Source organism: Phyllobates terribilis, unplaced genomic scaffold, assembly GCF_046119375.1.
Source record: "Phyllobates terribilis strain yellow unplaced genomic scaffold, ASM4611937v1 Scaffold_7__3_contigs__length_470593459, whole genome shotgun sequence".
Taxonomy (NCBI): domain Eukaryota; kingdom Metazoa; phylum Chordata; class Amphibia; order Anura; family Dendrobatidae; genus Phyllobates; species Phyllobates terribilis.
In genome coordinates this window covers 265,770,055-265,797,158 of record NW_027362767.1, presented here as the reverse complement: position 1 = coordinate 265,797,158, position 27,104 = coordinate 265,770,055, and the positions used below count along the sequence as shown (strand labels likewise).

Sequence of the window (27,104 nt, the reverse complement as noted above, 5' to 3'; positions counted from 1 at the left end):
ATACCACCAAGGGATGTATCAGAGCTAAACTAGGCAGGATAGCCATGCTGGAATCTAGGAAAGCTCACTGACAACCCTAGTGGGAGCAATAATAGAGATTATACTGGTTGTCAGCCAGCTTTCCTAGACTCCTGAATGGTAAACCTGCCTAATTATACAGTGGTACAAAAAAAGAGATGTAATCAAAGCAAAAGTAAGGAGGATAGGAGTTTATGAATCTAGGAACGCTCAATGACAACCCTTAAGGGAGCAAAATTTGAAGTTATTCTAGTTGTCAGACAGCTTTCCCAGACTCCTGAATGACAAACCTGATAAGTTATACAAAAAATATAAATACAAGCTATTTATCAGAGGGAAACTAGGCAGGATAGCCGCTCTGGAAATCCAGGAAAGCTCAGTTACAATGATGTTGGTTATTCTGGTTGTCAGACAGCTTTTCTAGACTCCTGAATGGTAAACCTGTCTAGTTTAGAGATATAGAAGCAAGGGAAATATTAGAGCAAAACTAGGCAGGTTATCCATGCTGGAATCTAGGAAAGCTCAATGACAACCTTATGGGATCAATAATGGTGGCTGTACTGGTTGTCACCCAGCTTTCCCAGATTCCTGAATGTGACATCCGTCTGCTCATAGAAAAAAAAAAACGTAGAATTTTTCTACAGAGCATCAGGGGGATAACCATGGAGGTGATGTGGCGTCTGGCAGGTATCGCACCCCTGTCCTACATGATATCCGGTGAGAATTGACGATCGGGTGATGTAGAAGCAGAATCATCTGTACCATCATCTGAATGAAGCGTACCTAAATGCCAGCCTCAGCTGCAGGGATAACCTCACTTAGATGACTGGGATTGATTAATAGCTGCAGAATTGTTTTTGCAAAAAAAATCTGGCAGATGTGAATGTAACCCTAGAGTATGAAAAGTCGCAGGACAATTATGTGATGTTTTTTACCTCTTCAGTGCAGCGGGGGTTAAATATAGAAAAGTGAATGACAGGAAACCTCACCATCTGCTCCATCATTGACCACAACTCCCATTCTCCCAGGGTCACTGGCAATGATGGAGGTCAGCTCCTTACAAATCCTCTCAATATAAACTTTCCTGCCTGCCTTTTATCTTGTGTCTTAAGGGTTAATCCTGCAGACTCCTCCCAGGGCTGATCACTCCCATTATGGCCTCCCTCTTCCTGCTGCAGGAAGTGATCCTGTACGTCACCATGGCCGCAGAGGCCTGGTCCTGCCTGTGCAGTGTGAGCCATGCTGGCCAGCGGTACCTGTGCCTCAGTAAGATCCAGCCTGGCACCAGGATCCAGTGAGTGACCTCCATGCCAGGGCTGCAGGGGGGCGGCCATGTTGTCAGGGCTGTTTGTTGCATAGCAGCCATAATTAATGAGGGAGGAAGGTGTACAGATGGTTAACTATAGCTGTCCCAAGTCCTTGCCCGGTTGAGTTGAAAAAAAAAAAAAGTGCACAAAGAGTTAAGTCGGGGATAACTCTGGCAACCATACGCTATGTGTATAAGTCCTAGCCCAGGGCGTAAAAAACTGGACCTCACTCGGCCCCATTGATGGAAAAATGTTAAAAAAAAAAAAAAAGTACAGATCTCAGAAAATGGCGACACAAATATTTTTTTAAAGGTTCTGAATTGTATTTTTTTTTTAACTGCTAAATTTAAAAATACTTCTACCTTTGATATCACAGAAATCACCTGGAGAATGGTGCTGCCAGGTGATATTTACCGCACAACGATCACCATAAAAACAAAACCCAAAAAAGTTATGGCGAAGGGGTTAAAAATCCCTTAAAGGGTCCTGTCTAAGTCCCCAGGGCTGACTGTATAAGGACACCCCAGCTCCTTATCGCATCTGTTTGTGTGTGTATTTGTGTGTGTAATATCTATCTATATAGAGTTAACTGGTTAATAGGTATCTGGATCGGGGGAAGGGAGTCTCCTGTAATCATATAGGGGTCACTCTTGATCAAAGGGTTAGACAGCCAGGAATGGATGGCATACGCCCTAGGCTGTAAGTAGTCCTGCCGGTGGCATTAGTCTCCTGTACAGGGCTTCCACTACAGCCCTGTGATGTTACGGCTCTGGAGTCTTTAGGGCAGTGCTGCCTGGGGAAAAAAAATATGTAAAATAGCAGTGTGCAACCTCTGACCATTGTGTGGGCACCATCCTGTATGAGGTATAGCTATTCCCACACTATATGGCCATATGACAGTGATAGCACCACCAGGTGCCTCTAACCCGTGTGCGGCCATTTGATGTATTGTGTATCTGCAGACGTTATTCATTTCATCTTCTCCTCTCTGCACAGTGTGACTAACGCCAATGAAGTGTGGAGGACGGACCCCGTAGAGGAGGCTCTGGAGGACTGGGTAAGGTGGCTGTCATTCACGCATTCTAATATGCCATGTTGGTCACGTGACACAGATGACATCACTGTCCTCCCAGTAGTGACCTCATCGTGCACCTGCCGAGTGGTATCACGCTTCTCTTCACATCTGACTTCTGTATTCCAGGACGCGGTCCGTAATCTAACGTCTCATGATCTGCTGGAGAAATTGCGGTAAGTTCTTGTTAACCATTGGCATCTGAGAAGACAACTGGCCACAATGGTGGTAGTATGGTACTGGAGCTTGGTGGTTGGCACAGTCCTGGTGGTAGCACTGTATTTATTCTTGCTGGTTGGCCCAGATAGGGTGGTAGTACTGTATTGGCTCAGCAGTTGGTACAGTCATGGTGGTATTACTGTATTGATGCTTGGTAGTTGGCACAGCCTCGGTGATAGTATTGTATTGATGCTTGGTAGTTGGCACAGCCTCAGTGGTAGTACTGTATTGATGCTTGGTGGTTGGTACAGTCATGATGGTATTGATGCTTGGTAGTTGGCACAGTCTTGCTGGCGGTACAGTACTGGGGTTTGGTTGGCACAGCCTTGGTGGCAGTACTGTATTGATGCTTGGTAGTTAGCACATTCTCGGTGGTAGTACTGTATTGGTGGTACTAGCACAGATTTGGTGGTAGTACAGTTCTGGAGTTTGGTGGTTGGCACAGCCTTGGTGGTAGTACTGTATTGATGCTTGGTAGTTGGCACAGATTTGGTGGTAGTACAGTTCTGGAGTTTGGTGGTTGGCACAGCCTTGGTGGTAGTACTGTATTGATGCTTGGTAGTTGGCACAGATTTGGTGGTAGTACAGTTCTGGAGTTTGGTGGTTGTCACTGTTTTGGCTGGTCTCTGGGACTGGCACTGTACTTTTGGGGGCCGGACTTCATGGGTTTGGGACCTCTTGTTTTGTGGATTTGGATGTTGGAACAATTGTAAAGCACTGAGAATAATTCAGTATGGAAGGGATCCATATAGTTGTCTGTGATAATTTCCTACCATGGATTCCCAACATGTGGCCATAAATATGAAATTGCCAGAGGAGTAATCCTGCCCTGTGAAAAATAATGTATTTCTCCACATTTGGTGTCTCCGTGCAGAGAGAAGTTCCAGAGCAGCGCTCCGGTTCTGGACCTGCAGGGCAGCATTGCAAACTTGTCCTTCCAAGTGGATTCTGGGAAGGTTTCTCTGGACCTCTTAAAGGCTCCGGTCTCCGAGGCGCGAGCCATGGTGCAGGAGGTGTTATTTGACTTGTCAGATCGTGTGACAAGTTTGGAGGGGATTTTTAAAGGTATGTATAGATCTGTCTACCCTACTCACATCCGGAGCTGCACTCGTCATTCTGCTAGGTTCTTGTTTGCTGCTCAGCGGAGTTATGTCCCAGTGCGCCCCCTGCTGGTCCAGAGTCTGTATAGAGACTGATTTGATGGTATGTGTTCTAAAAGGTGCACTGTTTACACCAGAATTATGAATGCTGCTCTGGAGTAAAAGCTGTGATGTCATATTTTATTTGTAAACTCCCTTTTTATCTTTTTTAGAGCGAATGGACAGTGCTGCTACACCCGTCAGCCCAGTTAAGCAATCGCAGAAGAACCATCTGCTCCTTATTCCAGGTAGATAAAAATCTGGTAAAAATATATATATATTTTTGAATAAATGGTAGAGAGGTTTTTTTTTTTTTTACATTTTATTTGTGTTCACAGATCTTAACGCTCGAAAGAAAGGCTTTGGGGGGTCATCATCACAGGTGAAGAAGAGGCTTCCTGGGGAGTCGCTCATAAATCCTGGCTGTAAAAGGTAACCCCCATTCTTTAAACTGCAGGCTGAATTCAGTGAAAACAAATTTGAGCTTCACCTTATATTGAATAATAACACTATTGTGATATTTCTTCGTAGAAAAAAGGCAGCCAAGGGGGTCGACTTTGATGAATCCTGAGGACTTTGCGCAGGAGGATGACGCCATGTTAGGCTGGCAGCAACCATTTTGTGAACGCCTGTAGAATGTGGCCTCTCTATACAAAGAATCTAATTCAAGGAAATGAAAATATGGCATGGCGATATACAGTGGCTAGCGGCTCACAGTAAAATTGTGGCATTGCCGCAACCTGCGTGTTTCACTAGAGAAGTCGCAAGAACTTCAATATGGATGCTATGACTCCTGAAACGTTAAGGATGTGGCATTGCCTCATTTTTCCTTTATGTGCTACCAAAAGTCGCCATGGAGGTTTTATATGAAGTTAGCCATTGTAAATGTGAGAGTCATGTCATTGAGAGGGTATCACATAATTGTCATGACATAATTGTGATGAGGAGACCCTTTACCATACAGGTAAATATAAAGCAGTTACTATGGTTGGTGCAATGAAAAGTCTTAATTTTGTTTTTTACCACATTATGTGTAAAAGTATGACAAAACTGGGCAAGTGACTGGCTTTTATTCAAAGTTTTGTTAGATGCTGCTTTAGCCTAGAAAATGGCTGCCATCCCTCGTGAGGAAACGCCAGTAGTGCAGTCATGAAATGGAGATGCCCAGAGCAGCCAATCGCATCGCTTCTTTCATTTTATAAATTGTGTTTAAATAATGCTAGCTGTAGTCTTATTGGTTGCTATGGGCAGTCATAGCAACTACATTTACTATGGCCTAATTTGGACTGGTGGTAGTTTCAATCAGAATCAACAGCACCACCTACAGGTGAGTCAGTGATACTACAATATTGGAAAATAGGAATTGACTTTTTTTTCTTAATTTGGTCATTTTACGACTCAATCATGTGACTTTTTTTTTAAAATGTTTATTTACAATGATACATTTATCAAGCATAAAGTTAAATAAATTCCATTAACATCAATGCACAAGTTTATTTTATTTTTTTGACGATCTTAGGGATCTAGTTTCCACAATTTTGCCCCCCTTGGTATTTGTGACAACTCTAAACTACTCTCAAATCTTACATTTTTATATTAGGCTGCCATTAAATGACTTACATTCTGGAGGTTTAACGTTGGGGCCGTGGTTTAGTCACGTCGGCCATTTTGTAATTTGGGCAGCCGATTGCCCCCATCCATATTTCAGCCTCTTGTCATTTGACTTCAACATAACAAAGTCACTGTTACTGTGCATAAGCCACAAATTCAAGACGACCCCTCCACATGCGAGTTTGCAGACATTTTGAGAACTTGGCGTTTGACAGCAAGAAAACTAAAATGGCCTTCAGGAATATTGTACAGAAATACTAAAATATGTATTTTATGACTTTTTTTTTTTAATAAAATCAATCTAAGGACTAGATTGTGATTTTGTGTATTTCCGGCATAGATATGGCAGTTTACTGTACTGCGATATCTGTTTTACTAAATCCTTGTATTCCCCATGAAATAATATGTCAGACATCTTTGTCTAAGCTTTGCATTGTGCCATTCCTCTTTTTCCGCCTGGAAACGTATGAATAAATATACAACTGGGTGTTACTATCGCCCACTTAAAATAACTCTGTTTCATAATATCAGTGCTGATTAGACAACATCCGACTAATAACGCTCACTTGTCAGACATTTACAGGAGGAGTAACAGAGGAACGGCACAATGCAGAACACTATGAGAACCTGGGACCACCTGTATTGGCCTCAGGTGACGTCTGTGTCCTGTAGGGTATTATAATAGTGTTTCCCGGGCAGTGGATGGCGGTCTATTTCTGCTTCGCGCTGATTTAGCACCGGGGGAATGTTTTGTGTATGTCGAAGTGAAGTCCATCCAGGTTTAGGGCATTCTCTTGACAACATCCCGGTAGAAGAGGATGATCTCCTGGGGGTTAGGACAGGTGTATTTGAAAGCCTTAAGTTCCTCTGCATTTTGGCGATAGCGGCAGATGCCTTGAAGGTCACTGGGGATCTCAAAATTGCGGTAATGTTTGCACACAATCTGTAAGTAAGGAAGATATTCAGTAATGACGAAAAATTCAATTTTATATTTTTCATTATTATTTGTGCTTGCTCTGACATTACCAAGGCAACAATATCACACGGCTTGCACAATCAACAGGCAACCCTGGCACACTAGCCTAACCAAAGATCTGCGACGGGCCTCCAGGGTTGCTGAACGTAGATGGAAAAGGTCCCACTCCCATGAGCACTTCATCACATTCAAAAAGTCCCTCACTACCTTCAAGTCCACACTCAATACAGCAAAACAAACCTACTTCTCATCTCTCATATCCTCCCTGTCTCACAACCTTAAACAGCTATTCAACACCTTTAATTCTCTCCTCCGTCCCCCAGCTCCTCCTCCCTCTTCTCTCAGCCAAGGAATTTGCCTCATTCTTCAAGCAGAAGATTGACATCGTCAGACAAAGCTTTTGCCTAAAGTCCCCCCAGCCCCTCCTCACACCTACTCAATCCTCCTCCTCCAAAACCAGCTTCTCCGCCATTACGGAAGACCAATTTTCCTCATTACTCTCCAAATCGCACCCCACCACCTGTGAACTTGACCCAATCACGTCCCACCTCATCCCCAACCTTACCACTATCCTAATCCCAACCCACCTTTTCAACCTAGTAAGTGAATAATGGGTGCTCACTGCTTGTGGTGCTCAGGAGTAAAATAGTGAAACAGTCCAAAAAATATATATATACTCCGGCACACACATTATCATGAAAATGATTTTTTATTATGCAATAAAGCAAAGAAAGTTTTCTTAATTTTGATAGACCCCTAATGAAATCAGATATTTCCAACGTTTCGGCCTATCATAGGCCTTTCTCAAGGTATCTGATGTCTAGTCGGTCCCAGTCTGCGGCAGAGCGGCATCTGTGTGTGCCTAGGGGTCTATCAAAATTAAGAAAATTTTCTTTGCTTCATTGCATAATAAAAAAAACACATCTTCAACCTGTCACTAACAACTGGTGTCTTCCCCTCATGCTTCAAACATGCCTCGATCAAACCCATCCTCGGAAAGCCCTCCCTTGACCCAGCCTCTCTGACTAGCTATCGCAACATATCACTTCTCCCCTATGTCTCAAAACTACTGGAACAACATGTCCACTTTGAACTGTCCTCCCATCTCTCCTCCTGCTCTCTCTTTGACCGCCTCCAATCTGGCTTCCGACCGCACCACTCCACTGAAACTGCCCTAACTAAAGTCACCAACAACCTACTAACCGCCAATACCAGGCCACACTACTCCGTCCTCCTTCTCCTAGACCTGTCATCTGCCTTCGACACTGAACCATTCCCTCTTACTACAGACTCTCTCATCTCTCGGCATCACAGACTTTTTCCTATCCTGGATCTCCTCATACCTAACAGACCGGACATTCAGTGTCTCCTACTCACACACCACCTCCTCACATCACCCCCTATCTGTCGGTGTCCCCCCAAGGTTCAGTCCTAGGACCTCTGCTCTTCTCCATCTACACCTTCGGTCTGGGACAGCTCATAGTCTCATGGCTTTCATTATCACCTCTATGCTGATGACACACAGATCTACCTCTCTGGACCCGATATCTCCTCCCTACTAACCAAAATCCCACAATGTCTGTCCGCTATTTCATCCTTCTTTGCTACATTTCTAAAAGTTAACATGGATAAAACCGAATTCATCTGACTGATCTATCAACGTCAATAGCTGCTCACTCTCCACAGTACCGCATGCCCGCTGCCTAGGGGTAACCCTGGACTCTGATCTCTCTTTCAAACCACTTTTCCAAGCCCTTTCCACTTCCTGCTGACTCCAACTCAAAAATATCTCCCGGAACTGCACCTTCCTCAACCGCGAATCTGCAAAATCCCTAGTCCATGGCCTCGTCATCTCCTGTCTCGACTACTGCAACCTCTCCTGCTCTGTGGCCTCCCTTCCAACACTCTCGCACCCCTCCAATCTATCCTAAACTCTGCTGCCCGACTAATCCACCTGTCCCCCCGCTATTCCCCGGCCTCTCCTTTCTGTCAATCCCTTCATTGGCTCCCCATTGCCCAGAGACTCCAGTTCAAAACCCTAACTCTGGCATACAAAGCCATCCACAACTTGTCTCCTCCATACATCTGTGACCTAGTCTCCTGGTACTTACCTGCACACAACATCCGATCCTCACAAGATCTCCTTCTCTACTCCCCTCTTATCTCCTCTTCCCACAATCGTATACAAGATTTCTCCCGTGCATCCCCCCTACTCTGGAACTCTCTACCCCAACATATCAGACTCTCGCCTACCATGGAAGCCTTCAAAAGAAACCTGAAGACCCCCCCCCCCCCCCCCCCTCTTCCCACAAGCCTACCACCTGCAGTAACCCTCGCTCCACCATTCGTTGCACGACCAGCTCTACCCTTACCTACTGGGGGTCCTCGATCCTCCTGTACCAGTCGCCGTCATGTTTTGTTCAAGGTTATTGTAATTGTTTTTGTATGTATACCCCTTTCACATGTAAAGCGCCATGGAATAAATGGCGCTATAATAATAATAACAATATGGACTTGGTCATATCACCTCCAATCATTTGAAACAGTAAAGATCACATGACAGGAAGTCCATTCAGAGCAGATTTGTTGATACAACCATGCCAACCCCAGAGCAACCATAAGTTTTACATGCTCTCAGCAGTAAAATTGTGTCCGGAAATATCCCTTACATTAATGATGTGAAGTTTGGGCATCAGGTTGCAGTCAGGTAGGGTCAGGTTATCCCCGTCCAGGTACTTCCTCTTTGAGACAGTCATTTTAGGGTCACAGCTCAGCTCGTGGGGTAGGGGATTCTTTAAGAACAGGTCTAACTTCAATAGCGACCGCAACAAATTCTTCTGCAGATCTGGGAAAAAATAGTGGATGAACCCTTAAAGGGATATTCCAATCACAAAGTAGAGGTCCAAATGCTGCTGATCTAAGAGAAAGTCAGATGGATTTGACAAAGCTGCAGCACCGTACACAACCACATAAATGAGGGTGGCGCTATTTAACATTCATGTGATCCCCGAAAGTGGACCAACCTTTTAAAGAAGAGATTATTGATTTTTCTTGGTTATTGTGGTACTTACTGTCTTCCTGGGCTGGGGACTGATTCTTGATGTACCCAGAGAATTTTTGGAAGACGTCGTTCCCCGCAGTGTTAGACTCTTTGCATTTGGGCACCATGCTGGGATAACTAGAAGGGGACAGGACAGGTCATTAGCGCCATCTACAGGCTTCATATACCGCACACTGTCTAGTGGCGATATAAGACAAGTACGTCAACATCTACCTGGACCCACAGGCCATCACACCACGTATAATGGCCAATTCCATCAGGTCCGAGCCCTAATATTATGCCCCATCTTACCGGGGAGGTGTCAGGTTCTCCTCCAGGAACTCTTCTATCTTGTTCACATCAGTTTTTACTTCATTGTTGTAAATAAGGAATGGAGGTTGTGTTCCTGGAGCCAAAACCTTCAGCACATCTGGGGCCCTGAGAACAAGAGAGTAGGGGTTACTGTACTGTGTGAAATACGCTATAGGCTGTATTATTATAGCAGTTATAATCCTGATACACAAGGGGCGGTATTGTATTACAGTTATTGTATTCATGTACACGGGGGCAGTATGATAGTAGTTATATTCTTGTATATAGGGAGCAGTATTATAGTAGTTATATTCTTGTATATAGGGAGCAGTATTATACTAGTTGTATTCTTGTACATAGGGAGCAGTATTATAGTAGTTATATTCTTGTACACAGGGGGCAGTATTATAGTAGTTATATTCTTGTACATAGGAGCAGTATTATAGTAGTTATATTCTTGTACATAGGAGCAATATTATAGTAGTTATATTCTTGTACATAGGGACAGTATTATAGTAGGTATATTCTTGTACATAGGGGCAGTATTTTAGTAGTTATATCCTTCTGCATAGGGGGCAGTATTATAGTAGTTATATTCTTGTACATGGGGGGCAGTATTATAGTAGTTATATTCTTGTACATAGGTAACAGTATTATAGTAGTTATATTCTTGTACATAGGGAGCAGTATTATAGTAGTTATATTCTTGTACATAGGGGGCAGTATTATAGTAGTTATATTCTTGTACATAGGGGGCAGTATTATAGTAGTTATATTCTTGTACATAGGGGCAGTATTTTAGTTATATCCTTCTGCATAGGGGGCAGTATTATAGTAGTTATATTCTTGTACATAGGGGGCAGTATTATAGTAGTTATATTCTTGTACATTGGAGCAGTATTATAGTAGTTATATTCTTGTACATAGGAGCAGTATTATAGTAGTTATATTCTTGTACATAGGGACAGTATTATAGTAGTTATATTCTTGTACATAGGGGCGGTATTATAGTAGTTATATTCTTGTACATAGGGGCGGTATTATAGTAGTTATATTCTTGTACATAGGAGCAGTATTATAGTAGTTATATTCTTGTACATAGGTAACAGTATTATAGTAGTTATATTCTTGTACATAGGGGGCAGTATTATAGTAGTTATATTCTTGTACATAGGGGGCAGCATTATAGTAGTTATATTCTTGTACATAGGAGCAGTATTATAGTAGTTATATTCTTGTACATAGGGGGCAGTATTATAGTAGTTATATTTTTGTACATTGGGGTCAGTATTATAGTAGTTATATTCTTGTACATAGGGGTAGTATTATAGTAGCTATATTCTTGTACATAGGAGGCAGTATTATAGTAGTTATGTTCTTGTACATAGGGGCAGTATTATAGTAGTTATATTCTTGTACATAGGGACAGTATTATAGATATTGCTGTCATCACCTCTTCATGTCCACAGTGTTCAGTGTGAAAGTGCACCCTTTAAACATCAGGATCATGGCCAGACGTTGGGAGAAGGGATTTGCCCCGATACTTTCGCCATCTTCACTTGACTAGAAAACGAGAAGACATGGAGCTCATTAATGTTAATTATTGGAGGGATCTCATCTGATCGCACATAACCACAGAGTCAGATAGACCTTTATGTCAGAGTCTATATAGGAGACTAATATGAATCAGATCCTGTGCCCGCTCCTTCTAATGTCTCTAAGGCTATGTGCCCACGATGCAGAAATGCTGCATATTTTTTACGCTTCTCCCTGGCAGGAAAAACGCATGCAGATTTTACATGCGTTTTTCCCGCCAGGTAGAAGCGTTTGTGAAGCGTTTTTGCATACATTTCTGCATGCGGATTATCAAGCGCTTTTCCAAGCGATTTTAGCATCACTTGGAAAGTGCTTGACAACTTGTTCACACTATATAAATCCATGCAACCAGCATGGATTTATATAGTGTGACCAAGTAATAGTTAAAAAAAAGAATAAGAATGGTAAAAAATAAAAAAAAAAGATTATACTCACCTTCCGGTGTCCTTCCGGTGTTTTGTCCGCTCTGTCCGGTCTCTTGCAGTGCACACGGTGGTGTGAAGGACCTGCGGTGACGTCATTCAGTCATGTGTCAGGTTACATGACTCAATGACGTCATGGCAGGTCCTTCACAACAGCGCGAGCAGTGCAAGAGAGCGTACAAAACACCGGGAGGACACCGGAAGGTGAGTATAATCTTTTTTTTTTATTTTAAATTCTTTTTTTTTACAGTTTCTATGGTACCCAGGTCTGGAAGAGAGTCTCCTGTCCTCCAGACCTGGGTACCATCCGCACATTGAACCGTGTGATATCAGCTAGAGCACATGCAGTGATGCGGATGTCACGCGGTCCAATGCAAGTCAATGGCGGCGATTACGCAGCCTGTCCGCAAAATTAATGGACATGCTGCGTATTTTTGAGCGCAGCATAAATGCTGCAGAAAAATCCGCAGCATGGGCATTGACATTGCGGTTTGTCATTGGGGACCAGGGGGGACGGATGACCAAGCGTTTCCCAAGCGTTTACGCTGCGTAAATTCCGCAGCATAAATGCTTGGAAAATGCTTCATGGGCACCCAGCCTAATAAGATAATGCAGTCCTACATACAGGAGATGTAGGATAAAGATTTATTTCGTGCTCTGCTCTTTACAATAATCTTAATTATAAAGATCGCCTGTCACAGATTCCTGACATTATTGCTCTTTGACACGTTTGAAGCTAAATTGAAATTCCACAAATAATTTCATGACAAAGAGTGGAGGAATTAGAAATATCCGGGGGGCGGGGTGCAGTATTTGGGGTGTAGACATTGTGTAATTATTAACCCACAAGAGGAATGCCTTCTCTCCATGGGTCCCACCCATGGGTGCTGGCCCTACTTCTGAGGCTAATGAGGGTCAGCGGCAAGATTTACTGGATAAACCAGACGGGCTGGTATCCGCAGTTCCTGGAACTGCCGGAGCGGCCTCACGGATGTCTTTAAAGGGAAAAGCAAAAGACTGCAGTCTTGAGGTAAAAGATGCTGATCTTCAGGTTTCCTGGGCCTTGGGGACATAGGCTGCCCAAAAGTGAGACATTATCCTAAAATCAGAATAATACTAGCTTGAATTCATTAACCTGCTCAGCTCCAGAACCTTTGCATAGACACAAATTAGCCCCATGGATCAGGTAAAATATGAAAATCTGTATGCTAAACTCCTTGCATACAGAGATACATGATAAGATTCTTCTCCGGCCACCACTAGGGGGAGCTCCCTGTATACAGAGATACATGATGAGATTCTTCTACGGCCACCACTAGGGGAAGCTCCCTGTATACAGAGATACATAAGATTCTGTCTGCAGCCTCTACTAGGGGGAGCTCCCTGTATACAGAGATACATGATAAGATTCTGTCTGCAGCCTCCACTAGGAGGCGCTCCCTGTATACAGAGATACATGATAAGATTCTGTCTGCAGCCACCACTAGGGGAGCTCCCTGTATATAGAGATACATGATAAGATTCTGTCTGCAGCCACCACTAGGGAAGCTCCCTGTATACAGAGATACATAAGATTCTGTCTGCAGCCTCTACTAGGGGGAGCTCCCTGTATACAGAGATACATGATAAGATTCTGTCTGCAGCCACCACTAGGAGGCGCTCCCTGTATACAGAGATACATGATAAGATTCTGTCTGCAGCCACCACTAGGGGAGCTCCCTGTATATAGAGATACATGATAAGATTCTGTCTGCAGCCACCACTAGGGGAGCTCCCTGTATATAGAGATACATGATAAGATTCTGTCTGCAGCCACCACTAGGGGGAGCTCCCTGTATACAGAGATACATGATAAGATTCTGTCTTTAGCCACCACTAGGTGGAGCTCCCTGTATACAGAGATACATGATAAGATTCTGTCTTTAGCCACCACTAGGGGGAGCTCCCTGTATATAGAGATACATGATAAGATTCTGTCTGCAGCCTCCACTAGGGGGAGCTCCCTGTATACAGAGATACATGATAAGATACTGTCTGCAGCCTCCACTAGGGGGAGCTCCCTGCATAAAGTTAATCAATAATTTCAGTGATAAGATAGTCCACAGGAATTTCCCTATGCGGATGATTTGCAGATTTGTATCAGTAAAATGGAGCACTGACTGCTATGAAGAATTTAGACCTATTACGACAAAAAAGAAACAAAAACAAATGGCGTTCACGTCACATTAGAAGTGGGTGTGGCTTGTTAATATGGGAGGGTCTTGTAAACTGGCACAGGTTTTTCAGTGTGGATGCTAAGGGCCACCATATTGTGCATGCCATGTGTATTAGGTTTTTGGCGCCTGCAGGAGCGGATCCATAGGGTTTGTGTTGTATAGCTGCAGCAGGGGATTTTTGGGTAATATTATAGGATTTGTGAAATGAGTGCATCCCCTTGGGGTTGTGGGATCGTAGCTCACTACATTGAGGACAATGGGTTTCTAATTCACAGAGATTTTTCCAGGTGACTCATTTAATTAGTGGCGTCATTTTTAATTACTGCCGCCGCACCCTACGCTGGCACCAAGGACTGCGGGCCCTGCCCTGGACTCATTGCGCCATGTACATTGTTACATAACAGACGTCTCGGTGTCTTCATTTTATTTACTTTGAAATCTGCCCCAAAGTTAATACCCAGATGACATTATTCCTATGGCTGATCAACTACTGCAGTCTTAGAGCTCTTAGCAGAGCTTTTGTCCCTATGACAGCTCTTACAGTCTTGTACTTCAAAAATTCAGCTCCATCATACGGATCTGGTGAGAATCCATATAAATAAAATAAATCAAAACGGTGCAATCACATTGATTCCCATAAATGAGATTAGAGATTCACACAATATCCCTATGACAACACTAAACATCAAAGAAGTGGAAGATTTGTCAGATTTCAAACAAATGGTCACAAAAAAGGGCAAGAACAGAAGAGAAAATACAGTATATTACAGTAAATGCAGCAGATCCTCCGCTGTGTTATACCTTAGAAAGACAGTTCCGCACCTATGACAACTCTGCCTGCACAAGATGCTACTCTATGTCTGACCATTCTCTTTCACATTCTCTATAGTCAATGCTGGAAGGAAAATTATGAAAGGATGTTTATATCCTCTATAAAGGGAACTGGATAGACCAGTTGTCCAGATTTAGTCTATTGCTAGAGATCTGGCTGCTCTCTGCACTACAGAGCATCATTTACATGTGAGCAGCCAACATCACACCTGTAACTGCACACAAGTAACTGGTGACAAGAATACAGGACGCTGAAACTCCTAATTAACAGAAACCAAACTTGTTACCAAAACTTTGAAGTTACAGAAGTCACAGTACAGGTGATAACTAGTAATTACAGTTATATTCTTGTACATAGGGAGCAGTATTATAATAGTTATATTATTGTACAAAGAGGGCAGTATTATAGTAGTTATATTCTTGTACATAGGGAGCAGTATTATAGTAGTTATATTCTTGTACATAGGGGGCAGTATTATAGTAGTTATATTCTTTTACATAGGGGTCAGTATTATAGTAGTTATATTCTTGTACATAGGGGCAGTATTATAGTAGGTATATTCTTGTACATAGGGGCAGTATTATAGTAGTTATATTATTGTACAAAGAGGGCAGTATTATAGTAGTTATATTCTTGTACATAGGGGCAGTATTATAGTAGGTATATTCTTGTACATAGGGGCAGTATTATAGTAGTTATATTCTTGTACATAGGGGGCAGTATTATAGTAGTTATATTCTTGTACATAGGGAGCAGTATTATAGTAGTTATATTCTTGTACATAGGGGGCCGTATTATACTAGTTATATTCTTGTACAGTACAGACCAAAAGTTTGGACACACCTCATTTAAAGATTTTTCTGTATTTTCATGACTGTGAAAATTGTACATTCACACTGAAGGCATCAAAACTATGAATTAATACATGTGGAATTATATACTTAACAAAAAAGTGTGAAACAACTGAAAATATGTCTTATATTCTAGGTTCTTCAAAGTAGCCACCCTTTGCTTTGATGACTGCTTTGCACACTCTTGGCATTCTCTTGATGAGCTTCAAGAGGTAGTCACCGGAAATGGTCTTCACTTCACAGCTGTGCCCTGTCAGGTTTAATAAGTGGGATTTCTTGCCTTATAAATGGAGTTGGGACCATCAGTTGTGTTGTGCAGAAGTCTGGTGGATACACAGCTGATAGTCCTACTGAATAGACTGTTAGAATTTGTATTATGGCAAGAAAAAAGCAGCTAAGTAAAGAAAAACGAGTGGCCATCATTACTTTAAGAAATGAAGGTCAGTCAGTGCGAAAAATTGGGCAAACTTTTAAAGTGTCCCCAAGTGCAGTTGCAAAAACCATCAAGCGCTACAAAGAAACTGGCTCACATGAGGACCGCCCCAGGAAAGGAAGACCAAGAGTCACCTCTGCTTCTGAGGATAAGTTTATCCGAGTCACCAGCCTCAGAAATCGCAGGTTAACAGCAGCTCAGATTAGAGACCAGGTCAATGCCACACACAGTTCTAGCAGCAGACACATCTCTTCAACAACTGTTAAGAGGAGACTTTGTGCAGCAGGCCTTCATGGTAAAATAGCTGCTAGGAAACCACTGCTAAGGACTGGCAACAAGCAGAAGAGACTTGTTTGGGCTAAAGAACACAAGGAATGGACATTAGACCAGTGGAAATCTGTGCTTTGATCTGATGAGTCCAAATTTGAGATCTTTGGTTCCAACCACCGTGTCTTTGTGTGACGCAGAAAAGGTGAACGGATGGACTCTACATGCCTGGTTCCCACCGTGAAGCATGGAGGAGGAGGTGTGACGGTGTGGGGGTGCTTTGCTGGTGACACTGTTGGGGATTTATTCAAAATTGAAGGCATACTGAACCAGCATGGCTACCACAGAATCTTGCAGCGGCATACTATTCCATCCGGTCTGCGTTTAGTTGGACCATCATTTATTTTTCAACAGGACAATAACCTCAATCACACCTCCAGGCTGTGTAATGGCTATTTGACCAAGAAGGAGAGTGATGGGGTGCTACGCCAGATGACCTGGCCTCCACAGTCACCAGACCTGAACCCAATCGAGATGGTTTGGGGTGAGCTGGACCGCAGAGTGAAGGTAAAAGGGCCAACAAGTGCTAAGCATCTCTGGGAACTCCTTCAAGATTGTTGGAAGACCATTTCCGGTGACTACCTCTTGAAGCTCATCAAGAGAATGCCAAGAGAGTGCAAAGCAGTCATCAAAGCAAAAGGTGGCTACTTTGAAGAACCTAGAATATAAGACATATTTTCAGTTGTTTCACACTTTTTTGTTAAGTATATAATTCCACATGTGTTAATTCATAGTTTTGATGCCTTCAGTGTGAATGTACAATTTTCATAGTCATGAAAATACAGAAAAATCTTTAAATGAGAAGGTGTGTCCAAACTTTTGGTCTGTACTGTACATAGGTAACAGTATTATAATAGTTATATTCTTGTACATAGAAACAATATTATAGTAGTTATATTCTTGTACATAGGAGCAGTATTATAGTAGTTATATTCTTGTACATAGGAGCAGTATTATAGTAGTTATATTCTTGTACATAGAGGGCAGTATTATAGTAGTTATATTCTTGTACATAGGGAGTAGTATTATAGTAGTTATATTCTTGTACATAGGGGGCAGTATTATAATAGTTATATTATTGTACATAGAGGGCAATATTATAGTAGTTATATTCTTGTACATAGGGAGCAGTATTATAATAGTTATATTCTTGTACATAGAGGGCAATATTATAGTAGTTATATTCTTGTACATAGGGGGCAGTATTATAGTAGTTATATTCTTGTACATAGGGGGCAGTATTATAGTAGTTATATTCTTGTACATAGCAGCAGTATTATAGTAGTTATATTCTTGTACATAGGGGCAGTATTATAGTAGTTATATTCTTGTACATGGGGGCAGTATTATAGTAATTATACTCTTGTACATAGGGGCAGTATTATGGCAGCTATATTCTGGTACGTAGAAGGCAGTATTATAGCAGTTATTTTCTGGTACGTAGGAGCAGTATTATAGTAGTTATATTCTTGTACATAGGGGGCAGTATTATAGTAGTTATATTCTTGTACATAGGGAGCAGTATTATAGTAGTTATATTCTTGTACATAGGGGCGGTATTATAGCAGTTACAGTGCTGGCCAAAAGTATTGGCACCCCTGCAATTCTGTCAGATAATACTCAGTTTCTTCCTGAAAATGTTTGCAATCACAAATTATTTGCTATTATTCTCTTCATTTAATTTGCTTGCAAGGAAAAAACACAAAAGAGAATGAAGCAAAAATCAAATCATTGATCATTTCACACAAAACTCCAAAAAAGGACCGGACAAAAGTATTGGCACCCTCAGCCTAATACTTGGTTGCACAACCTTTAGCCAAAATAACTGCGAGCAACCGCTTCCGGTAACCATCAATGAGTTTCTTACAATGCTCTGCTGGAATTGTAGACCATTCTTCTTTGGCAAACTGCTCCAGGTCCCTGATATTTGAAGGGTGCCTTCTCCAAACTTCCATTTTGAGATCTCTCCACAGGTGTTCTTTGGGATTCAGGTCTGGACTCATTGCTGGCCACCTTAGAAGTCTCCAGTGCTTTCTCTAAAACCATTTTATAGTGCTTTTGGAAGTGTGTTTTGGGTCATTGTCCTGCTGGAAGACCCATGACCTCTGAGGGAGACCCAGCTTTCTCACACTGGGCCCTACATTATGCTGCAAAATTTGTTGGTAGTCTTCAGACTTCATAATGCCATGCACACGGTCAAGCATTCCAGTGCCCGAGGCAGCAAAGCAACCCCAAAACATCAGGGAACCTCCGCCATGTTTGACTGTAGGGACCGTGTTCTTTTCTTTGAATGCCTCTTTTTTTTTCCTGTACACTCTATGTTGATGCTTTTTCCCAAAAAGCTCTACTTTTGTCTCATCTGACCAGAGAACATTCTTCCAAAACATTTTAGGCTTTCTCAGGTAAGTTTTGGCAAACTACAGCCTGGCTTTTTTATGTCTCGGGTTTAAAAGTGGGGTCTTCCTGGGTATCCTACCATACAGTGCCTTTTCATTCAGACGCCGACGGATAGTACAGGTTGACACTGTTGCACCCTCGGACTGCATGGCAGCTTGAACTTGTTTGTATGTTAGTTGAAGTTCTTTATCCACCATCCGCACAATCTTGCGTTGAAATCTTTCGTCAATTTTTCTTTTCCGTCCACAGCTAGGGAGGTTAGCCACAGTGCCATGGGCTTTAAACTTCTTGATGACACTGCGCACGGAAGACACAGGAACATTCAGGTCTTTGGAGATGGACTTGTAGCCTTGAGATTGCTCATGCTTCCTCACAATTTGGTTTCTCAAGTCCTCAGACAGTTCTTTGGTCTTCTTTCTTTTCTCCATGCTCAATGTGGTACACACAAGGACACAGGACGGAGGTTGAGTCAACTTTAATCCATGTTAACTGGCTGCAAGTGTGATTTAGTTTTTGCCAACACCTGTTAGGTGCCACAGGTAAGTTACAGGTGCTGTTAATTACACGAATTAGAGAAGCATCACATGATTTTTCAAAGGGTGCCAATACTTTTGTCCACCCCCTTTTTTAGGTTTGGTGTGGAATTATATCCAATTTGGCTTTAGGACAATTCTTTTTGTGTTTTTTTCATTGAAGACAAATTAAATGAAGAGAGTAATACTAAAGAATTTGTGATTGCAATCATTTTCAGGAAGAAACTGAGTATTATCTGACAGAATTGCAGGGGTGCCAATACTTTTGGCCAGCACTGTATTTTCAGGTACGTAGGAGCAGTATTATAGTAGTTATATTCTTGTACATAGAAGCAGTGTTATAGTAGTTATATTCTTGTACATAGGGGCAGTATTATAGTAGTTATATTCTTGTACATAGGGGGCAGTATTATAATAGTTATATTATTGTACATAGAGGGCAATATTATAGTAGTTATATTCTTGTACATAGGGAGCAGTATTATAATAGTTATATTATTGTACATAGAGGGCAATATTATAGTAGTTATATTCTTGTACATAGGGGGCAGTATTATAGTAGTTATATTCTTGTACATAGGGGGCAGTATTATAGTAGTTATATTCTTGCACATAGGGGGCAGTATTATAGTAGTTATATTCTTGTACATAGCAGCAGTATTATAGTAGTTATATTCTTGTACATAGGGGCAGTATTATAGTAGTTATATTCTTGTACATGGGGGCAGTATTATAGTAATTATACTCTTGTACATAGGGGCAGTATTATGGCAGCTATATTCTGGTACGTAGAAGTCAGTATTATAGCAGTTATTTTCTGGTACGTAGGAGCAGTATTATAGTAGTTATATTCTTGTACATAGGGGGCAGTATTATAGTAGTTATATTCTTGTACATAGGGAGCAGTATTATAGTAGTTATATTCTTGTACATAGGGGCGGTATTATAGCAGTTATTTTCAGGTACGTAGGAGCAGTATTATAGTAGTTATATTCTTGTACATAGGAGCAGTGTTATAGTAGTTATATTCTTGTACATAGGGGCAGTATTATAGTAGTTATATTCTTGTACATAGGGGCAGTATTATAGCAGTTATTTTCTGGTATGTAGGAGCAGTATTATAGTAGTTATGTTTTTGTACATAGGAGCAGTGTTATAGTAGTTATATTCTTGTACATAGGGGCAGTATTATAGTAGTTATATTCTTGTACATAGGGGCAGTATTATAGTACTTATATTCTTGTACATAGGGGGCAGTATTATAGTAGTTATATTCTTGTACATAGGGGCAGTATTATAGCAGTTATTTTCTGGTATGTAGGAGCAGTATTATAGTAGTTATATTTCTGTACATAGGAGCAGTGTTATAGTAGTTATATTCTTGTACATAGGGGCAGTATTATAGTAGTTATATTCTTGTACGTCGGAGCAGTATTATAGTAGTTATATTCTTGTACATAGGGGGCAGTATTATAGTAGTTATATTCTTGTACGTCGGAGCAGTATTATAGTAGTTATATTCTTGTACATAGGGGCAGTGTTATAGTAGTTATATTCTTGTACATAGGGGGCAGTACTATAGTAGTTATATTCTTGTACATAGGGGGCAGTATTATAGTCGTTACATTCTTGTACATAGGAGCAGTATTATAGTAGTTATATTTTTGTACATAGGGGCAGTATTATAGTAATTATACTCTTGTACATAGGGGGCAGTATTATAGTGGTTATATTCTTGTACATAGGGGGCAGTATTATAGCAGTTATATTCTGGTACGTAGAAGGCGGTATTATAGCACTTATTTTCTGGTTCGTAGAAGGCAGCATTATAGCAGTTATTTTATGGTTCGTAGGAGGGCAGTATTGTAATATTAAGAATATTTCCAAATGGAAATACTTTTCACTGTTAATAACATTGCAATTTTTGGTGTAGCTTTTTCAAAAGTTTACAGAAATTTTAATTATTTTTAGAATGTTAAATAACACGAAGGATGAAGTGAAATATACAAATAATGTTTAATATTGTGCTTAGCACCTTGCTACACTCTAGGACTTTCAGTAAAAATCACAGAATAAATAATACTTTGCATAAGAGCAGAATTTTCTTCAGTCTTAAAGGGAAAGTTCACATTTAAATTTGGTTATGAAGCAACATTATATAAAGATAATCAACAGAGAAAAAAAACTCAACTTTGCTCTGGGTCTGTGGGATAATATACTATTTCTTGTCCTTTTCTCTCCTTTTTTTCTCCCTCTCCTCCCAATAAACAAGGAGGGATAGTGGTTGGAAACATAATACATTTTTATGGATTGGAGTGGTTTGTATTTAGACAGAGTTATATTGTTATAGGGATGATAAAAATAAAATAAAATAAAACTTGAGCTCCTGTATAGTATATGATATATACAGCCCATTTAACTTTTTTTTATAGCTGAAGATACTGGCAGTGCGCACAGTGGTAGCAGAATACCGCTGCTTACTTGCAAATGTCCCCTGGTAATAAGATCAGCTGCAGATTACAATAAAGCATCTGGATTTAGGGTCATGCAATGCAGCGTGCGCTGTACGGTGACTCCAGGAGCGCAGGCATCTGCAGGTGTGACACTCTGCAGACCAGGGAATAATAATTAATAAGGTCATTGCTTTACCTTGACGAATAGCTCAATTTTAGGTTCGTCCACCATTGTGGAGCTCAGTGTCGCTGATGCCGTGGCGGGTCCCCTGGTGTCGGCCGCAGTCATCCAGGTCCTGATCGTCACTCAGACTATGCAGGTGTGATTTTCGCCTCCGGTTTTCTCTGCGATTGAAGCGACACTCCCTTTCCTATAAAGCTGCACAAACAGCATTCCTCCATGACACACGTCAGGCCGAGATGCTTTTCCTGACACTTCATGTTCTAATACACATATGACCCTCCTAAATCATTCATTCCAGTCATACATTATCCCCTGACCACCCAAATACCGGTCATCCCGGCACACATTCCTGCCCGTGTGCACCGAAACCTGCTCATGTCAGTGCTAAGTGGTGGATCCAAGAAACTAGTATTGGTGTGTACATTGTGTGTCAACTGTGAGCGCTGCAGAACAATCCAGGTCATCACAACAGGAGGCATGCAGAAACGGGCAGGTAAGAGCATCGATCCTCTGATCTGCATGTGCACTGAGCGGGCAAAACACAGCAACCTTGGCCTGATACCAGAAGGGTCCCAAGATACCCCAGCCTCATAATAGCACCAATAATGGTCTACATAGCAGCCAGAGATCCAAAACTTCCTGCACAGACATAGAAATTATTATCAAAATTCTGGCTTCCTGCATCCACCACTATGGAGAGCTCCCTATATACAGACACATGATTAGATTCCGTCTGCAGCCATCACTAGGGGGAGCTCCCTATATATATAGAGAGAGATACACAAGATTATGTCTGCAGCCACCACTAGGGGGAGTTCCCTGTATACAGAGATACTGTGCATGATAAGATGCTGTCTGCAGCCACCACTAGCGGGAGCTCCCTATATATAGAGATACATGATATGATTCTGTCTGCAGCCACCACTAGGGGGAGCTCCCTATATACAGCTCTGGAAAAAATTAAGAGACCACTGCAAAATTTTTATTTTCTCTGATTTTTCTCTTTATAGGTATATTTTTGAGTAAAATGTACATTGTTGTTTTATTCTATAAACTACTGACAACATGTCTCCGAAATTCAAAGCTAAAAATTTTGTATTTATTTACAGCTAATGAGAAATCGTCAAAATATTAAAAAAGAAACAGTACTTTCAGACCTCAAATAATGCAAAGAAAACAAGTTCTTATTCATTTAGAAACAACAATACTCATGTTTTAACTCGGGAAGAGTTCAGAAATCAATATTTGGTGGAATAACCATGATTTTTAATCCCATCTTTCATGCGTCTTGGCTGCTTTCCACCAGTCTTTCACGCTGCTTTTGGGTGACCTTATGCCACTCCTGGCAAAAAAATGTAAGCAGTTCTTCTTTGTTTGATGGCTTGTGACTATCCATCTTCCTCTTGATTACATTCCAGAGGTTTTCAATGGGGTTCAGGTCTGGAGATTGGGCGGCCATGGCAGGGTCTTGATGTGGTGTTCCTTCATCCACACATTGATTGCCCTATCTGTGTGGCATGGGGCATTGTCCAGCTGGAAAAAAAACAGTCCTCGGAGTTGGGGAACATTGCCTGAGCAGAAGGAAGCAAGTGTTTTTCAAAGATAACCTTGTCTGCGGCTTGATTCATATGTCCTTCACAAAGATAAATCTGCCCAATTCCAGCCTTGCTGAAGCATCCCCAGATCACCGATCCTCCACCAAATTTCACAGTGGGTGCAAGTCACTGTGGCTTGTATGCCTCTCCTGGTCTCCGTCTAACCATTAGACGACCAGGTGTTGGGCAAAGCTGAAAATTAGACTCATCATAGAAGATGACCTTACTCCAGTCCTCTATGGCCCAATCCTTATGGTCTTTGGCAAACTTCAGCGTGGCTCTCCTTTGCTTCTCATTGATGAAAGGCTTTTTTCTAGCTTTACATGACTTGAGGCCTCTAGGAGCCTGTTATGAACTGTTCTTGCCGTGCACTTCACCCCAGCTGCCATTTGCCATTCCTTTTGTAGGTCACTTGATGTAATCCTGCGGTTGCTGAGTGACATTGGAATAAGATGACGGTCATCCCGGTCAGTGGAGAGTTGCTTTCGCCCTCTGCCGGTCTGTAGCTTTGTTGTCCCCAATGTCTGCTGCTTGACCCTGTTGTAATGGACTGCCGTCTTCCAAATTTTAAGGATGGAGGCAACATGACGCTCACTGTATCCCTCTGCTAGTAAAGCCAGAATTGAGCCCTTCTTTTCCTCACTCAAGACTTTTCTTTTCAACTCCTTTGGCATGGTTAAAAGTTATTTTTTCATTCAAATTACTTTTGGACTATTCCTAGCACTTGTTTTGCCATCCAGCTTGTCCTATTGCAAGAGGATTGTGAAGACCACAGCAGTGTTTCTTATACTTTCCCTCGTTACATAAGATTTGGTTCAGGTGATCACCTAATCAGAAGCACATGAAGTAGAATGAGGTGGACGGTGGTTGGAATTCAACTGACACTGGAATGGAATGGCTGTCAGACATGGAGAGATGGGGATTGTTAGAAAACTGTGCAGTGGTCTCTTAATTTTTGCCAGAGCTGTATAGAGATACATGATAAGATTGAAGTGTTTGAAGCTGCGTTACCGAAAAACAGACATCTATTCACAAGATATGAGAAATTAATAAGATGGGCATTTATTTGAAGCCATACCTCCACACTGCGTTTAGCTCCATGGGATCTAAGACTGAGACGTAACTGAGCATATGGTGTTAGACTATGTTTCCAATTACCTCTACTGTCCATTATATCATGTCACATATATTCAGGATGGAATCACAGTATTCTGATAATGCAGAGAATGATGTAAACTGCAACAAATTAAACACGAGAGGAGAGCAGAACAAACTAAGGACACCACCCAGGAACAGATGGATCTCCGGCCTTTCAAAAGAGTGAAACAGCAATGCAGAAATATCAAAAGACTCACTAATAAAGAAAACAAGGAGACAATGAAGAAAATGCTAAATCACCAATTCTTTTTTTCCCCCATTCACTAAGGCATATGTATCACAAGCCAGAGGTATAGGCGGTGCTATTATAGTAGTTATATTCTTGTACATAGGGAGTAGTATTATAGTAGTTATATTCTTGTACATAGGAGCAGTATTATAGTAGTTATATTCTTGTACATAGGAGCAGTATTATAGTAGTTATATTCTTGTACATAGGAGCAGTATTATAGTAGTTATATTCTTGTACGTAGGGAGCAGTATTATAGTAGTTATATTCTTGTACATAGAAGCAGTATTATAGTAGTTATATTCTTGTACATAGGGGGCAGTATTATAGTAGGTATATTCTTGTACAGAGGGGGCAGTATTATAGTAGTTATATTCTTGTACATAGGGGGCAGTATTATAGCAGTTATATTCTTGTACATAGAGGCAGTATCATAGTAGTTATATTCTTGTGCATAGGGGCAGTATTATAGTAGTTATATTCTTGTACATAGGGGGCAGTATTATAGTAGGTATATTCTTGTACAGAGGGGGCAGTATTATAGTAGTTATATTCTTGTACATAGGGGGCAGTATTATAGCAGTTATATTCTTGTACATAGGAGCAGTATTATAGTAGTTATATTCTTGTACGTAGGGAGCAGTATTATAGCAGTTATATTCTTGTACGTAGGGAGCAGTATTATAGTAGTTATATTCTTGTACATAGAAGCAGTATTATAGTAGTTTAGTTATATTCTTGTACATAGGGGGCAGTATTATAGTAGGTATATTCTTGTACAGAGGGGGCAGTATTATAGTAGTTATATTCTTGTACATAGGGGGCAGTATTATAGCAGTTATATTCTTGTACATAGAGGCAGTATCATAGTAGTTATATTCTTGTGCATAGGGGCAGTATTATAGTAGTTATATTCTTGTACATAGGGGGCAGTATTATAGTAGGTATATTCTTGTACAGAGGGGGCAGTATTATAGTAGTTATATTCTTGTACATAGGGGGCAGTATTATAGCAGTTATATTCTTGTACATAGGAGCAGTATTATAGTAGTTATATTCTTGTACGTAGGGAGCAGTATTATAGCAGTTATATTCTTGTACGTAGGGAGCAGTATTATAGTAGTTATATTCTTGTACATAGAAGCAGTATTATAGTAGTTTAGTTATATTCTTGTACATAGGGGGCAGTATTATAGTAGGTATATTCTTGTACAGAGGGGGCAGTATTATAGTAGTTATATTCTTGTACATAGGGGGCAGTATTATAGTAGGTATATTCTTGTACAGAGGGGGCAGTATTATAGTAGTTATATTCTTGTACATAGGGGGCAGTATTATAGCAGTTATATTCTTGTACATAGAGGCAGTATCATAGTAGCTATATTCTTGTACAGAGGGGGCAGTATTATAGTAGTTATATTCTTGTACATAGGTGCAGTATTATAGTAGTTATATTCTGGTACATAGGGGGCAGTATTATAGTAGCTATATTCTTGTACATAGGGGCAGTATTATAGTAGGTATATTCTTGTACAGAGGGGCAGTATTATAGTAGTTATATTCTTGTACATAGGGGGCAGTATTATAGCAGTTATATTCTTGTACATAGAGGCAGTATCATAGTAGTTATATTCTTGTACAGAGGGGGCAGTATTATAGTAGTTATATTCTTGTACATAGGTGCAGTATTATAGTAGTTATATTCTTGTACATAGGGGGCAGTATTATAGTAGTTATATTCTTGTTCATAGTAGGCAGTATTATAGTAGTTATATTCTTGTACATAGGGGGCAGTATTCTAGTAGTTATATTCTTGTATGTAGGGGCAGTATTATAGTAGTTATATTCTTGTACATAAGGGGCAGTATTATAGTAGTTATATTCTTGTACATAAGGGGCAGTATTATAGTAGTTATATTCTTGTACATAGGGGCAGTATTATAGTAGTTATATTCTTGTACATATGGGGCAGTATTATAGTAGTTATATTCTTGTTCATAGTGGGCAGTATTATAGTAGTTATATTCTTGTACGTAGGGGGCAGTATTGTAGTTATATTCTTGTACGTAGGGGCAGTCTTCTAGTAGTTATATTCTTGTACATAGGGGGCAGTATTCTAGTAGTTATATTCTTGTACATAGGGGCAGTATTATAGTAGTTATATTCTTGTGCATAGGGGCAGTA

The 27,104-nt window shown here is 41.0% G+C and overlaps 2 protein-coding genes across 2 annotated transcripts; one reads left to right on the top strand and one right to left on the bottom strand.

Moving 5' to 3' along the window:
* The first annotated feature begins 1,133 nt into the window (after window positions 1–1,133).
* Window positions 1,134–5,677, top strand: PAXX (PAXX non-homologous end joining factor). Its single transcript, XM_073640629.1, has 7 exons — window positions 1,134–1,312; window positions 2,322–2,382; window positions 2,527–2,573; window positions 3,491–3,681; window positions 3,929–4,003; window positions 4,094–4,187; window positions 4,287–5,677. Exons 1-7 carry the CDS (start codon window positions 1,173–1,175, stop codon window positions 4,324–4,326), a joined length of 648 nt encoding a protein of 215 aa, XP_073496730.1. The 5' UTR covers window positions 1,134–1,172; the 3' UTR covers window positions 4,327–5,677.
* CLIC3 (chloride intracellular channel 3) lies at window positions 5,221–22,329 on the bottom strand. The gene is made up of 6 exons (XM_073640628.1): window positions 21,951–22,329; window positions 11,148–11,257; window positions 9,695–9,820; window positions 9,414–9,520; window positions 9,012–9,187; window positions 5,221–6,309 (listed from the first exon to the last, which is right to left on the bottom strand). The coding sequence occupies exons 1-6, from the start codon at window positions 22,041–22,043 to the stop codon at window positions 6,148–6,150; spliced, it is 774 nt and encodes a 257-aa protein (XP_073496729.1). The 5' UTR covers window positions 22,044–22,329; the 3' UTR covers window positions 5,221–6,147.
* Between the last annotated feature and the right edge of the window lie 4,775 nt (window positions 22,330–27,104).

Bases quoted from the DNA above. Each gene is read 5' to 3' on its own strand.
- PAXX (XM_073640629.1), top strand. From the start codon at position 1,173: ATGGCCTCCCTCTTCCTGCTGCAGGAAGTGATCCTGTACGTCACCATG. The intron at 1,313-2,321 runs GTGAGTGACCTC...CTCTCTGCACAG, and splicing joins CAGCCTGGCACCAGGATCCA to TGTGACTAACGCCAATGAAG. The intron at 3,682-3,928 runs GTATGTATAGAT...TATCTTTTTTAG, and splicing joins TTTGGAGGGGATTTTTAAAG to AGCGAATGGACAGTGCTGCT.
- CLIC3 (XM_073640628.1), bottom strand. From the start codon at position 22,043: ATGACTGCGGCCGACACCAGGGGACCCGCCACGGCATCAGCGACACTG. The intron at 9,821-11,147 runs GTGATGACAGCA...TCTTGTTCTCAG, and splicing joins AACACTGTGGACATGAAGAG to GGCCCCAGATGTGCTGAAGG. The intron at 9,521-9,694 runs GTAAGATGGGGC...GTCCCCTTCTAG, and splicing joins GAGAACCTGACACCTCCCCG to TTATCCCAGCATGGTGCCCA.